The 13,662-nt window shown below is 41.2% G+C and overlaps 1 protein-coding gene across 3 annotated transcripts in view; it reads right to left on the bottom strand.

The window, feature by feature from the left end:
- aida (axin interactor, dorsalization associated) overlaps positions 1-13,662 on the bottom strand; it is an 81,108-nt gene that overhangs the window by 26,232 nt on the left and 41,214 nt on the right. For all 3 annotated transcript variants that reach the window (XM_073056176.1, XM_073056177.1, XM_073056178.1), the window contains exon 4: positions 8,319-8,373. In XM_073056176.1, coding sequence (XP_072912277.1) covers positions 8,319-8,373 — 55 coding nt within the window. The remainder of the gene's footprint in view (positions 1-8,318; positions 8,374-13,662) is intronic.

Here is a 13,662-nt window from a genome sequence, read left to right as displayed (position 1 = left end):
CAGAGAATTCATCAATCATGTTCCTTGGTCCTCACCAAACTTTTTCTTACAAAGACTTTACAGAAGATTTGGTGTAGGGCAGCTACACTGATCCAGGACTACAGGACTAAATATTTGAAAAGAAAGCCTATAAATTTACTAAAATATACAGAGGAAATAGCAGGGGCAGACTATACCACCCTGAGTGGCTGTTCTATCATTCAATAAAATCACGGTTCATCTTTTTACCTCAGCAGCGCTTTTCTGCACTAATCCTATATATCTTGATTTTTACAAAGAAATAGTCATTTGAATGATTTAAGATTAAAGCAAATAATTAAGCTAGCAGACGCGATCACTTTTTGGAAAGAGAAATGAATATAAATGTTCACAGGTTTTGCTTCAATTATGGGAAGACTGCATCTGGAGCTGCTGGTCGTGAAGGATGTTCAATGTATCAGAAACATCTCAGAAAAGATTTATCTGGAATGTGTTGGAGGAGATAGGCTTGTATCTATTGGAGTCTTAAGAACGGAGAGGAAACAATGCAAACAAACAAGTTCCTAAAAGGTCTTGCCAAGGAAAATGAGGTGAAGGTCAGAATCAGATCAGAATCCAGAATTCAGAATCAGGTTTAATATCACTGGCATATGTCATGAAATTTGTTGTTTTGTGGCAACTGTACAGTGCAATACATGATAAAAACACTATAAAATTAAATAAGTAGTGCAAAAAGAGAAGTGAAAAACAGTGAGGTAGTGCTCATGAGTTCATTATCCAATAATAAATCTGATGACGGAGGGGAAGAAGCTGATCATAAAATGCTGAGTGTGTGTCTTTGGACTCCTACACCTCCTCATTGCTTAAAGCCAAGGGCTCAGCAATTTAATATGAGTCAAAGTGTTCTGGGGCGGACTTCCGGCAAGATGGCGACTGTTTAGCTGTTCCGAACTTTTGCTCCATCATTTTCCCTACCTTTGCACTATATGTCTCCATTCTTAAACCTTAGTTAGGTATTTTATTAGGTTTCTCTTACTTGCCTGCAAACACATCTATTTTATAATGTCTAACAAAAGTACTAAAACCGGGAAAAAAGACATTTCTATGGCTCTGCCGGCTGACATTCTTGCTCCTTTGGAACAGCATCGACAAGATATTTTAAAGGAATTTAGAACTTCTTTCAACCAACTGGATGTCAAATTGGATCGGATCAATGCTAGAGTGGACGAACATGCCGAACATTTATCTTGCATCGACTCAACTTCTGAAGATCTAAAACGCCGTGTCCAATATCTGGAAACCCTCTGCTCCAGCCTAGAGCAGCAGATTTGTAAGCTTTTTTCCAAAATGGTGGATCTTGAAAACTGTAGCAGACGTTGCAATCTACGAATTCTTGGTTTGCCAGAGGCCACCCAACAGGGCTCTCCCGTGAAATTTTTTTCCGATTTTCTCAGTGAGATTTTTGGGAAAGAATTTCTTCCAACTCCACCTGAGCTTGAAAGAGCACACAGGATCTACGTTCCCCGTGCAACTCCGGGTTCCCGCCCACGGCCGGTAATTTTGTGCTTTCATCAATACCAGGTGAAAAACCGTTTGATTATGGAGGCACACCGCAGAGGTACTTTTGCTTTTCAAAATACAGTCATTCGTTTTGTGGAGGATTTTGCCCCCCAGGTTCTGAAGATGCGCGCTGAGTTTAAAGGTGTAATGAAAGTGCTTTTTGATCGTGGTTTTAGACCCTCTCTTCGCAATCCAGCCGACCTGCAAATTACGCTTACTACTGGAGAATATAAGTGGTTTAAATCAGTGAAGGATGCTAAGGCATTTGTTGGAAGTCTTCCGGCTATCCCGTCTCCTCAGGAACCCAGTCTGACCTTCTAAAATGGTGGATAAGTACCTCTCGTAGTAAAGCTATTTTTTTTCCTGACTGTACTTGAATAATTCAGACATTATCTATTGAGACTCTAAGGGCTGTAGACAATCTCTCCCTGGACTTGGTGCGTTTTTTCTAAATAGATAATCCGAGTTTAATATTTCCCTGCGGACATTTAGTTTGTACTTGTGCAATCTATTGTATTCTTGTATAACTTTATCTATAGAGATCTACAATTGACTTTAACTTGTTTTGGAGGTTGGGAGTTTTTATTGAAGGCCTCCCTGTTGGTTGATTCATAGTTTAAGTTTTGCCCTTTTTTTTCTGTAAATGGTTGATAAGTACTCTCTTCGAATCTATAATTTCCCTCTTTCCTCCCTCCTTTTTTTTCCTTTTAATCTTCTATAATTTTTCGCGGGTAAGTTAGTTTTGGTTTTCTTTTGATTTTCTTTGCATTAAGTCTCACACTTCTGCTGAAGCTGTTCCTATTTGTTATGTTTTCTAGTGCATAAACTAGTTACCATTTGCTATAGTATTTATACGGAACTGTTGTTAATGACACAGAACTGGAAGTCATACTTGGGTTAATTTTTTTGGTAGAGCTAGCTGCTTTCTTTAGTAGCCGTCTAGTTTTGGGTTGGGAGGTTGGGATGGATTCTCCAGTTCCAACACCACTCACTGTTTCCTTTGCTTTCCTCTGTTACTCAGGACATGTTTCTGTTTTGATTCTACGAATCTATGTTTACATTTTTGCTCCCAGACTGTTATTGTACTGCTCGACTTTTTATATGCCTGCTGTCTTCTACGCACTAACAATTGATAATGGTTAATACACTTAAATTTGTGAGCTGGAATGTAAAGGGATTGAATCACCCTGTTAAAAGAAGGAAGGTCTTCTCACATATTAAACAACTCAAAGCGGACATTGCTCTCCTTCAAGAAACTCATATTCGTTGTTCTGATAACTCCCGGCTTTTGTCAAAGTGGGCGGGTCAGCATTTTCATTCATCCTTTGCTGCCAAAGCTAGGGGGGGGGGGGTCTCCATCCTTATTAACTCAAATATTCCTTTTGAACTCCATAATAAGATATCTGATACAAATGGCCGTTTTGTTATTGTTTCTGGTAAACTATATAATACTAAAGTTGTACTAGCAAACCTGTATGCCCCCAATTTTGATGATGTTAATTTTTTTGAACGTTTTTTCTCCTCACTACCAGACTTAAACTCATACTCTTTTATACTGGGTGGTGATTTCAATTGTTGGTTAGATCCTAGTTTGGATCGATCGTCCTCTGTTACTAGACCACCTACTAAATCTGCCTCAGCTATTCAATCGTTTCTCTCTAATTATGGTATCTCTGATATATGGCGTTTCCTTCATCCTACTGAGAGATTATTCTTTTTTTTCACATGTTCACCATACCTTTACTAGAATTGACTACTTCTTACTCGACAATCAACTCATTCCATTTGTCTATTCTTGTGATTATCAGAGTATACTGATTTCTGACCATGCCCCAATTACTCTGTCTTTAAATTTTCCTGGCCTTCCTCAGAGGAATAAACACTGGCGGTTTGACTCGACTTTACTATCAGACGGCGATTTTCTAAAATTTATCAAGGATCAGATTACCTTTTATTTTAACACCAATACATCACCTGAAGTGTCATCCCAGATTGTCTGGGATGCCATGAAAGCATATCTGAGGGGTCAAACAATCTCCTATACAGCAAATCTTAATAGAAAGTCCTGTGCAGATCGATTAGACCTCATTAATCAGATTAAAGAATTGGATCAACCGTATGCTCAAACTAAGAATCCTGAACTATACAAGAAACGTGTAGAACTTCAAACTAAATTTAATCTTCTGTCCACTCAACCTGTCGAACGCCAACTTTTTGAAAGTAAGAGTCGTTTTTATATTCATGGTGACAAATCTGGTAAATTTCTAGCCAATCAGCTGAGGCGTTCCAAAGCCAAACAACATATTACAAAGATCCGGAAGGAAAATAGAGACCTTACATCGGATCACTTAGAAATCAATGACGCATTTAAAAATTTCTATTCTCGACTTTATTCCTCTGAATCTTTGAATGACAATATCTCTATCGATCATTTTTAAAATAATCTGAATATCCCTTCGCCTTCATCTGATTTTAAAGCCAAACTTAATGCACCTATATCATCAGAAGAAATATCTTCTGCAATTTCTGCATTGTCCTCAGGGAAATCTCCTGGACCTGATGGGTTCCCCGTAGAATTTTATAAATCATTCTCTTCACTTCTCTCCCCTCAGTTACTTTCAGTATTATCTGACTCGTTTAACTACGGCAAATTGCCACCCTCTTTTAATGAGGCTTCTATTATTCTTTTATTAAAAAAGGGCAAAGACCCAACAGAGTGTTCCTCGTATAGGCCGATTTCATTGCTTAATGTTGATGTTAAAATCTTGGCCAAAGTTTTGGCTTATAGATTAGAAACTGTTATTCCCTCTATTATTTCTGATGATCAAACTGGTTTTATTAAAAATCGTCTTCCTTTTTTTAACATTCGGCGTTTATTTAACATTTTATATTCACCTCCAACTGGGATTCCTGAATGTGTTATTTCCCTTGATGCGGAGAAAGCATTTGATCGTATAGAGTGGAACTACCTTTTTGCAGTTTTAGAAAAATTTGACTTCGGTCAAAGTTTTATCTCTTGGATCAAATTGCTGTATTTGTGTCCTACTGCCTCTGTTTTAACTAATTCTCAGAAATCTCAGTTATTTAACCTCAAACGTGGCACCCGTCAGGGATGCCCTTTAAGTCCCTTTCTCTTTGATTTGGCTATAGAACCTTTGGCGATAGCTTTTCAAAATTGTCCTGAACTGACCGGGATTTGGAGGGGGGTGTTGAGCATAAAGTTTCTCTTTATGCTGATGACTTATTACTTTTTCTTTCAAATCCGTCTACATCCTTACCTCTAATGTTTTCACTTCTTGACCAGTTTAGCCAGTTCTCTGGATATAAACTTAATTTGCATAAGAGCGAACTTTTCCCAATTAATAAAGAAGCACAAGAATTAACATTTCGTGATCTCCCTTTTAAAGTAGTCCATAATCAATTTACTTATCTTGGGATTACAGTCACAAGGAAGTTTAAAGATCTCTTTCGTGAAAATGTTGCCAATCTTCCATATACTATTAAACAGAGTCTGTTACAATGGTCACCTCTATCTATGTCTTTGGTAGGTCGTATTAATGTTGTTAAAATGTATGTTCTCCCTAAATTTTTATATTTATTTCAATCAATCCCAATTTTTATTCCTAAATCTTTTTTTGATTCCTTAGACTCTATTATTTTGTCATATCTGTGGAAGAACAAGTGCTCTAGAATTAATAAAGTTTTATCTCCAAAAATCTAAAAAAGAGGGTGGCATGGTGTGGTGAACTACATATACCTGTCTGGACACACCCCTGATGACTGCTCCTGTGGCTCCTCCCACAGACCCCTGTATAAAGGTGATGGAGGTCTGAGCCCAGCCTCTCAGTCTCCAGGATGTAGTATGGTGGTCACTCACTGCTTGTTCCTTCTTCCAATCAATAAAAGCCGATACCTCGCTTTTACGTCGCAGAGTGAGTTATTGATGGTGCATCACATGGCTTTAGCTAACTTTCGTTTATATTATTGGGCAGCCAATATACGTTGTGCTACCTTTTGGTCTTTTTTCCATGGCCAACCCGAGTGCCCTAATTGGGTGGCAATGGAGTTGAGCTCCACTAAAGAATGATCTATCTCTGCACTTCTCGGCTCTGTACTCCCTAGTAGTTTGTCCAGATTAATAGTTAATCCTCTTGTCAGACACACTTTGCGTATATGGGCTCAGTTTAGGAAATTTTATGGTTTCCATGGTTTTTCCTTTTCCAGCCCTATCTTACATAATCACCTTTTTTTTACCTACTACATATGATTCAGCCTTCCATGATTGGTATAGGAAGGGCATTAGACATTTTGAAGATCTTTTTATTGATAATCGCTTCGCCTCTTTTCAACAGCTCTTTACTAAGTTCAATCTGCCTAATGCCCATTTTTTCAGATATCTCCAAATTAGACACTTTATTACTCCTTTAATCCCTAACTTCCCTGAAATGCCTGAGAAAAATATTATGGACTTATTTCTTTCTATTAATCCACTAGGTAAAGGTTTAATATCATTTATTCATGATAAATTAGCAGCCCTACGACGTGCCCCTGTGGATAAAATTAAAATGGCATGGGAGCATGATTTAATTACCTCTTTATCCGATGAGACTTGGGATTCAATTCTCAAATCGGTTAATTCAACCTCTCTTTGTGCTCGCCATTGCCTTTTACAGTTTAAGATTGTTCATAGAGCCCATATGTCTAAATCTAAATTATCTCGATTTTACCCTAACATCAGTCCGCTTTGTGATAAATGCAAAAGGGGCGAGGCCTCTCTCATTCATATATACTGGTTCTGCCCTAGCTTGGAGAAATTTTGGAAAGATGTCTTCATAGCGTTATCGTATATTCTGAATCACCACCTAGAACCTAACCCTTTAATTGCTTTGTTTGGTTTCTGGGGTGAGACAGATTTACGTCTGAGTTCGACTAAGTGTCGAATATTATCTTTTGCCTCTCTCCTGGCTAGACGTTTAATCCTCCTTAGATGGAGAGATGTTGCCCCGCCCACACATGCTCAATGGCTTAACGATATTATGGCCTGCTTAGACCTTGAAAAAATTCATTATTCAGTCCTTAATTCGGATTTAAAGTTCCATAAGGTCTGGGGACCTTTTATTGAGTACTTTCATAACCTTCCTCTTGACTAGGGTTTTTTTTCGGTCCCTTGCTTTCAGCTCCTTTTTTTTGTAATAGGCATTAATATCTTCTGTTGCTAAGTGTATTTACAGTTTTGGGGGTTTGATTGTCCTGATTTATATTCTCTATATTGTGTTGTGGTTGGTCTGGAGTTTTTTTTTGTTGCGGGGCTTGGGGAGGATACTAATTTTACATGTCTTCAATTTGGGTGCTTTCTCAATTATCTTTCTTTGTATCATATCATTATTGTATGTTTATTTTTGCACTGTATCAACGTTCTTCATTTTGATCCGGGTTTTTTTTATCTGTAGCTATGTAGAAAATGTATAAAAAAACTAATATAAAAAAAAGTGTTCTGAGGAGATCATGAGTCTTTGTATTCTCTTCCACAAAAGGCAGTAGAAGAGGTGGCTTTGATTATAATTGGGAAAATGGAGTTAAGGACTTTATTGCCTGGCAGGAGTTGAGTGACCTGCTCCTGCTCCTAAGTGGAGGCTGAAGAAGAAAACATTCAGGAGTCTTTCAAGAGGCAGGTAAATGCTGAGATAGGATTAACAAATGGACATCAAGTATCACTCAGCTATACTTATTTTTATGAGCCAGAGTTCAGCACAGATAAGTTTACTGATGTATTGCTTTTATTTTTATAATTGCATTGTGGTATCAATGAGACAAAACAATTTAGCTAAGTTGCCATCAGCAGAGGATGCTGTATTGAAAGCCTTTATTGTAGAGATGCTGCTTAGGACAGGATTTCTGAACATGGATTCTTGGCAACTAGGTCATCAGAGGCAGGCAAAAGGAGAGAATCAAGGGAAAGAGTCAAGGTGAAAGTCGTACGGGTAGAGAGGAAGGTTCAGAAATCACAATCAAATTTGATGCATCCAGTGATCAGGCTGAACATTTCCAACATGTCGGTCCTTGGCTTCCTCTACTGTCTCGCGATGAGGCCACACTCAGGTTGGAGAAGCAACACCGTATATTCCATCTGGGTAGCCTCCAACCTGATTGAATGAATATCAATTTCTAGAACTTCTGGTAATGCCCCCCCCCCACTTCACCATTACGCATTCCCATTTCCCTCTCTCACTATCTCCTTACCTGTCCATCACCTCGCTCTGGTGCTCCTCCCTCTTCCCTTTCTTCCAAGGCCTTCTATCCTCTCCTATCAGATTCCCCCTTCTCCAGCCCTTTATCTCTTTTACCAATCAACTTTCCAGCTCTTTACCTCAGCCCTCCTCCTCCCGGTTTCGCCTATCACCTTGAATTTCTTCCTCCCCTCTCCCCACCTTCTTACTCTGACCTCATCTTTTTTTCTCCAGTCCTGATAAAGGGTTTTGGTCCAAAACACTGACTCTTTTCCACAGATGCCGTCTGGCCTGCTAAGCTCCTCCAGGATTTTGTGTGTGTTGCTTGAACTTTTTCACTGTTGGCAGGATCTGACTTTATCACTCAATAGATCAGTATTGTACAGACAGTTTCCCGGCCCAACCTTAATCAAAAGCATGGCAGTTTATTTACAGAAGAAAAGGACGGATGACTTCTGAGTAGCATTAGTTCAGAACAGACAAGAGTTCTCCTGTATTGCAGCACAACACTGTACTTCCCTTACCATGACTCAATTCCCAAGAGATACTCACTTGGTTCTAGTGTCTTCAAATCTTCCAATTTGAATGCTTCCTGAGATTGTGTTGTCTATAAAATTTAAAAATAAAGAACAAATGCTCATTATGGCCTCATAACAGTATGGTAGCAATGTGGTTAGCATAACACTATTACAGCACCAGCGACCCAGGGTCAATTCCGCCACCGTCTGTAAGGAGTTTGCGCGTTCTCCCCGTGACCATGCAGGTTTCCTCCAAGTGCTCTGGTTTCCTCCCACATTCCAAAGACATACAGGTTAGTAGTAATTGGTCACATGGGGGTAATAGGGCAGCAGGGCTCATTGGGCTGAAGGGCCTGCTACTGTGCTATATCTCTTGAAAAACATCACACTGTGTGGCACACAAGAGCAACGTACATCTTCAGGAGGAACACAACAAGCTGAAAGGGGTACAAAAGACTGCAGATGTTAGAATCGAGAATAACACAGAAACCGCTGGAGGAACTCATCTATGGAGAGTTACTTGAAACTTACATTAGTGCAAGCCTCAAATCAATCCATAGCAATTACATACTGTACACCTGAAGTGCAATTCCAAACACCAATTTACACACAGCAAGATCTCACACACAGAAACACTGAAATAATCTCGTTTGGGAGTATTGGATGAAAGATAAATGTTGGTTAAAGCACTTTGACCACGGGATCTGTTGCTTTCAAGAGCGATCAGGGCCAGTTTAACACTTTAACTTTAGTACACAACTCTCTAACTCAACATGGCATTACTTGTTAAGAATTGTTAAATTGGATTCAGATTAGTTTCTTTACATCAGGATACATTGACAATTCTTGCTCGCATGAAACTCAGAGTGAACAGTAGACATGGATTGAGGTCAGGACTTTGTGATGGCCACTCCAATACCTTGACTTTGTTGTCCTTAAGCAATTTTGCCACAACTTTGGAGGTATGCTTGAGGTCATTGTCCATTTGGAAGACCCATTTGTGACCGAGCTTTAACTTGCTGGCTGATGTCTTGAGATGTTGCTTCAATATATCCACATAATTTTCCTTCCTCATAATGCCATCTATTTTGTGAAGTGCACCAGTCCCTCCTGCAGCAAAGCACCCCCACAACATGATGCTGCTACCCCCATGCTTCACGGTTGGGATGGTGTTCTTTGGCTTGCAAGCCTCACCCTTTTTCCTCCAAACATAACGATTGTCATTATGGCCAAACAGTTTAATTTTTGTTTCATCAGACCAGAGGACATTTCTCCAAAAAGTAAGATGTTTGTCCCCACGTGCACCTGCAAACTGTAGTCTGGCTTTTTGTTTTGGAGCAGTGGCTTCTTCCTTGGTGAGCAGCCTTTCAGGTTATGTCGATATATGACTTGTTTCACTGCAAATATAGATACTTGTTTACCTGTTTCCTTCAGCATCTTCACAAGGTCCTTTGTTGTTGTTCTGGGATTGATTTGCACTTTTCACGTCGAAGTTCGTTCATCTCTAGGAGACAGAATGCATCTCCTTCCAGAGTGGTATGACAGCTGTTTGTACAGATGTATGTGGTACCTTCAGGCGTTTGGAAATTGCTCCCAAGGATGAAACAGACCTGACATCATTTTCTGACCTCAATCCAATAGAAAATTTGTGGGCAGAACTGAAAAAGCATGTGTGAGCAAGGAGGCCTACAAACCTGACTCAGTTACACCAGTTCTGTCTGGAGGAATGGAACAAAATTCCAGCAACTTACTGTGAGAAGCTTGTGGAAGGCTACCCAAAACGTTTGACCCAAGTTAAACAATTTAAAGGCAATGCTACCAAATACTAACAAAGTGTATGTTGTTACATACCTGTGACACGTGACAGTGGTGTACTTGTCACGTGACAGGTGTTGAAGCTATACTGGATTTGAGGTAATGGTCTTGTGATGGTGGAGTGACGTCATTTTCCTGCCAGTAGAGGTCATGTGACAGGTGTTTTTTTTACAGGGTATAAAAGGAGGACCCCTCCCTGTGAGGAGGGGCAGTTCATGGCTGGAATTGCCATTTTGACTTCATGCCACTGCGTGATTTAATATTATGACGCAGTGTGGTTGAAAGATGGAGTTTTATTAAATGCCTAAAGTTTAAAAGGTCATTGCCAGCAGTTTCTTTATAATACTGCTAGTTAAGAATCAGTGGAGAGTGAAGATCGGAGTTCGGGAGCTAAAAGATCGAGGAGAATCGATTTCGATGGTGAAATAGGATCGACCTTGTTTGATCCTCATTCGGAAGGAATTCGTTGACTGTGCTCGTGTTAATCCCTGTGAAATAGCAGAAAGGATTGAGTACAGTTTTGTAAAGGAAAGGTCAGTGCCTTTAAGCCGTTTCATTTTTCATCTTCGTAAATTCTTCGTGGGAAAAGTAGTTTGACTGGGAACCGCAACAACACGACGTGAAAGAGAATTTAAATTGTCTTAAAAAGTCTCTCCCTTAAATGGACTGTAAGCATTTTGAACTTTTGCAATACTACTTTGAAGAACTGTTTTTGCAACATCGCTTTAAAAACTGTTTAAGCTTCATTGCTTTAAGAATTGTTTAAGCTGCTGCACAGCAGCTGATTTCTGGTTACGTTAGTGATTTGTTTACTTTTGGGGGTTTGTTTTTCAGTGTTTAATAAATGTTTTATTTGTTATAAAAACCCCTGCCTCACTCATATATTTATTGTTGCTGAATCCGTAACAATGTAAACTTCCGACTCACTGGGAAAGTGATGAAAGAAATAAAAGCTGAAATAAATCATTCTCTCTACTATTATTCTGACATATGGCATTTTAAAATAAAGTAGCTATCCTAAATGACCTAAAACAGGGAATGTTTTCTAAGATTAAATGTCAGGAATTATGTAAAATTGAGTTTAAATGTATTTGGCTAAGGTGTATGTAAACTTCTAACTTCAACTGTACATGATAGCACGCACATAGAAAATATCGGTAACATACCGTCACACAAAAAATATAGTCCAAAACCCCGAGTTCACGAACACTGTAGAAATCCGCAGTCGACCATACTACAGCTTGTCTTCTGCCAGGCGTACACTGACAGGCAATATGCACAACACGCTGGAGGAACTCAGCGGGTCGGGCAGCGTCCGTGGAAATGAACAGTCTACATTTCGGGCCGAGACCCTTCGTCAGGACTGAAGAGGGAGGGAGCAGGGGCCCTATAAACAAGGTGGGGGGAGGGTGGGAAGGAGAAGGCAGGAAAGGTGAAGAAAGAATGTAAGGGGAAAGCACTATGGGTAGTAGAAGGAGGCGGAACCATGAGAGAGGTGATAGGCAGTTGGAGGAGGAGACAGAGTGAAACCGGGATGGGGGAAGGGAGAGGGAGGGAATTACCAGAAGTTGGAGAATTCAATGTTCATGCCAAGGGGCTGGAAACTACCCAGACGGTATATGAGGTGTTGCTCCTCTAACCTGAGTTTGGCCTCATCATGGCAGTAGAGGAGGCCGTGTATGGACATATCCGAATGGGAATGTGAAGCAGAGTTGAAGTGGGTGGAAACCGGGAGATCCTGTCTGTTGTGGTGGACGGAGCGGAGGTGCTCAACGTAGCGGTCCCCCAATCTGTGTCGGGTCTCACCGATGTAGAGGAGGCCACACCGGAGCACCGGATGCAATAGATGACCCCAACAGACTCACAAGTGAAGTGTTGCCTCACTGGAAGGACTGTTTGGGGCCCTGAATGGTGGTAAGAAAGGTGGTGTAGGGACAGGTGTAGCATAGAAACATAGAAAATAGGTGCAGGAGTAGGCCATTTGGCCCTTAGAGCCTGCACCACCATTCAGTATGATCATGGCTGATCATCCAACTCAGAACCCTGTACCTGCTTTCTCTCCATACTCCCTGATCCCTTTAGCCACAAGGGCCATATCTAACTTCCTCTTAAATATAGCCAATGAACCGGCCTCAACTGTTTCCTGTGGCAGAGAATTCCACAGATTCACCACTCTCTGTGTGAAGAAGTTTTTCCTCATCTCGGTCCTAAAAGGCTTCCCCTTTATCCTTAAACTGTGACCGCTCGTTCTGGACGTTCCCAACATTGGAAACAATCTTCCTGCATCTAGCCTGTCCAATCCCTTTGGAATTTTATACGTTTCAATAAGATCCCCCCTCAATCTTCCAAATTCCAGTGAGTATAAGCCTAGTTGATCCAGTCTTTCTTCATATGAAAGTCCTGCCATCCCAGGAATCAATCTGGTGAACCTTCTCTGTACTCCCTCTATGGCAAGAATGTCTTTCCTCAGATTAGGGGACCAAATCTGCACACAATGTTCTAGGTGCGGTCTCACCAAGGCCTTGTAGAGCTTGCAGGGATAAGTGCCAGGTGGGAGATCCGTGGGGAGAGACATGTGGACAAGGGAGTTGCGGAGGGAACGATCCCTGCGGAAAGTGGAGAGGGGTAGAGAGGGAAAGATGTGCTTAGTGGTGAGGTCCTGTTTTCCTTTACTCACATGATGAGCCATACATGGCCTCCTTTACTGCCATGATGAGGCCAAACTCAGGCTGGAGGAGCAACACTCATATACTGTCTGGGTAGTCTCCAGCCCCTTGGCATGAACACTGAATTCTCCAACTTCCGATAATTCCCTCCCCCTTCCTTCCCCCATCCCAGTTTCACTGTCTCCTCCTCCAGCTGCCTATCACCTCCCTCATGGTTCCGCCTCCTTCTGCTACCCACAGTGCTTTCCCTTTACATTCCTTCTTCACCTTTCCTGCCTATGGCCTCCCTGTTTCCCCTCCCCCACCCTTTGATCTTTCCCCTTACTGGTTTTTCACCTGGCACCTACCAGCCCACCCTCCCCCACCTTCTTTATAGGGCCCCTGCCCCCCCCCTTTAGTCCTGACGAAGGGTCTCGGCCCGAAATGTTGACTGTTCGTTTCCACAGATGCTGCCCGACCTGCTGAGTTCCTCCAGCATGTTGCTTTGACCCCAGCATCTGCAGAGTATTTTGTGTACACTGACAGGCCACACCACCTCCAGTGAAGCACACTGATTTCAATGCCTCTCTCCTGGGTGGCTGTAAACAGGTGACACCACGGCTTGAGGCCTACTCCTCACTATGAATGAGGCCACGCAACTCTCCAGCCATCCACCTCTACCATCAGCCAATAAATCAGTGGATTGGACTTGCAGCATTCTACATTCCACATTGTGACTACATTTCAAACAGCACACAAGTTGTTGGAACACTGGATATGCAATTATCCTGATGGGCCAAATGGCCTAATTCTGCTCCTGTGTCTTATGGTCCTATCTATGGAGGAAAATAGCTGATACCTTTGGTTGGGACCCTTCAGCTGGACTGAGAGGGAGGGGATAGCCAGTATAAAAAGATG

The sequence above is a fragment of the Hemitrygon akajei genome, chromosome 9 (assembly GCF_048418815.1).
Source record: "Hemitrygon akajei chromosome 9, sHemAka1.3, whole genome shotgun sequence".
Taxonomy (NCBI): domain Eukaryota; kingdom Metazoa; phylum Chordata; class Chondrichthyes; order Myliobatiformes; family Dasyatidae; genus Hemitrygon; species Hemitrygon akajei.
This window is presented reverse-complemented; position numbering and strand designations above follow the sequence as displayed.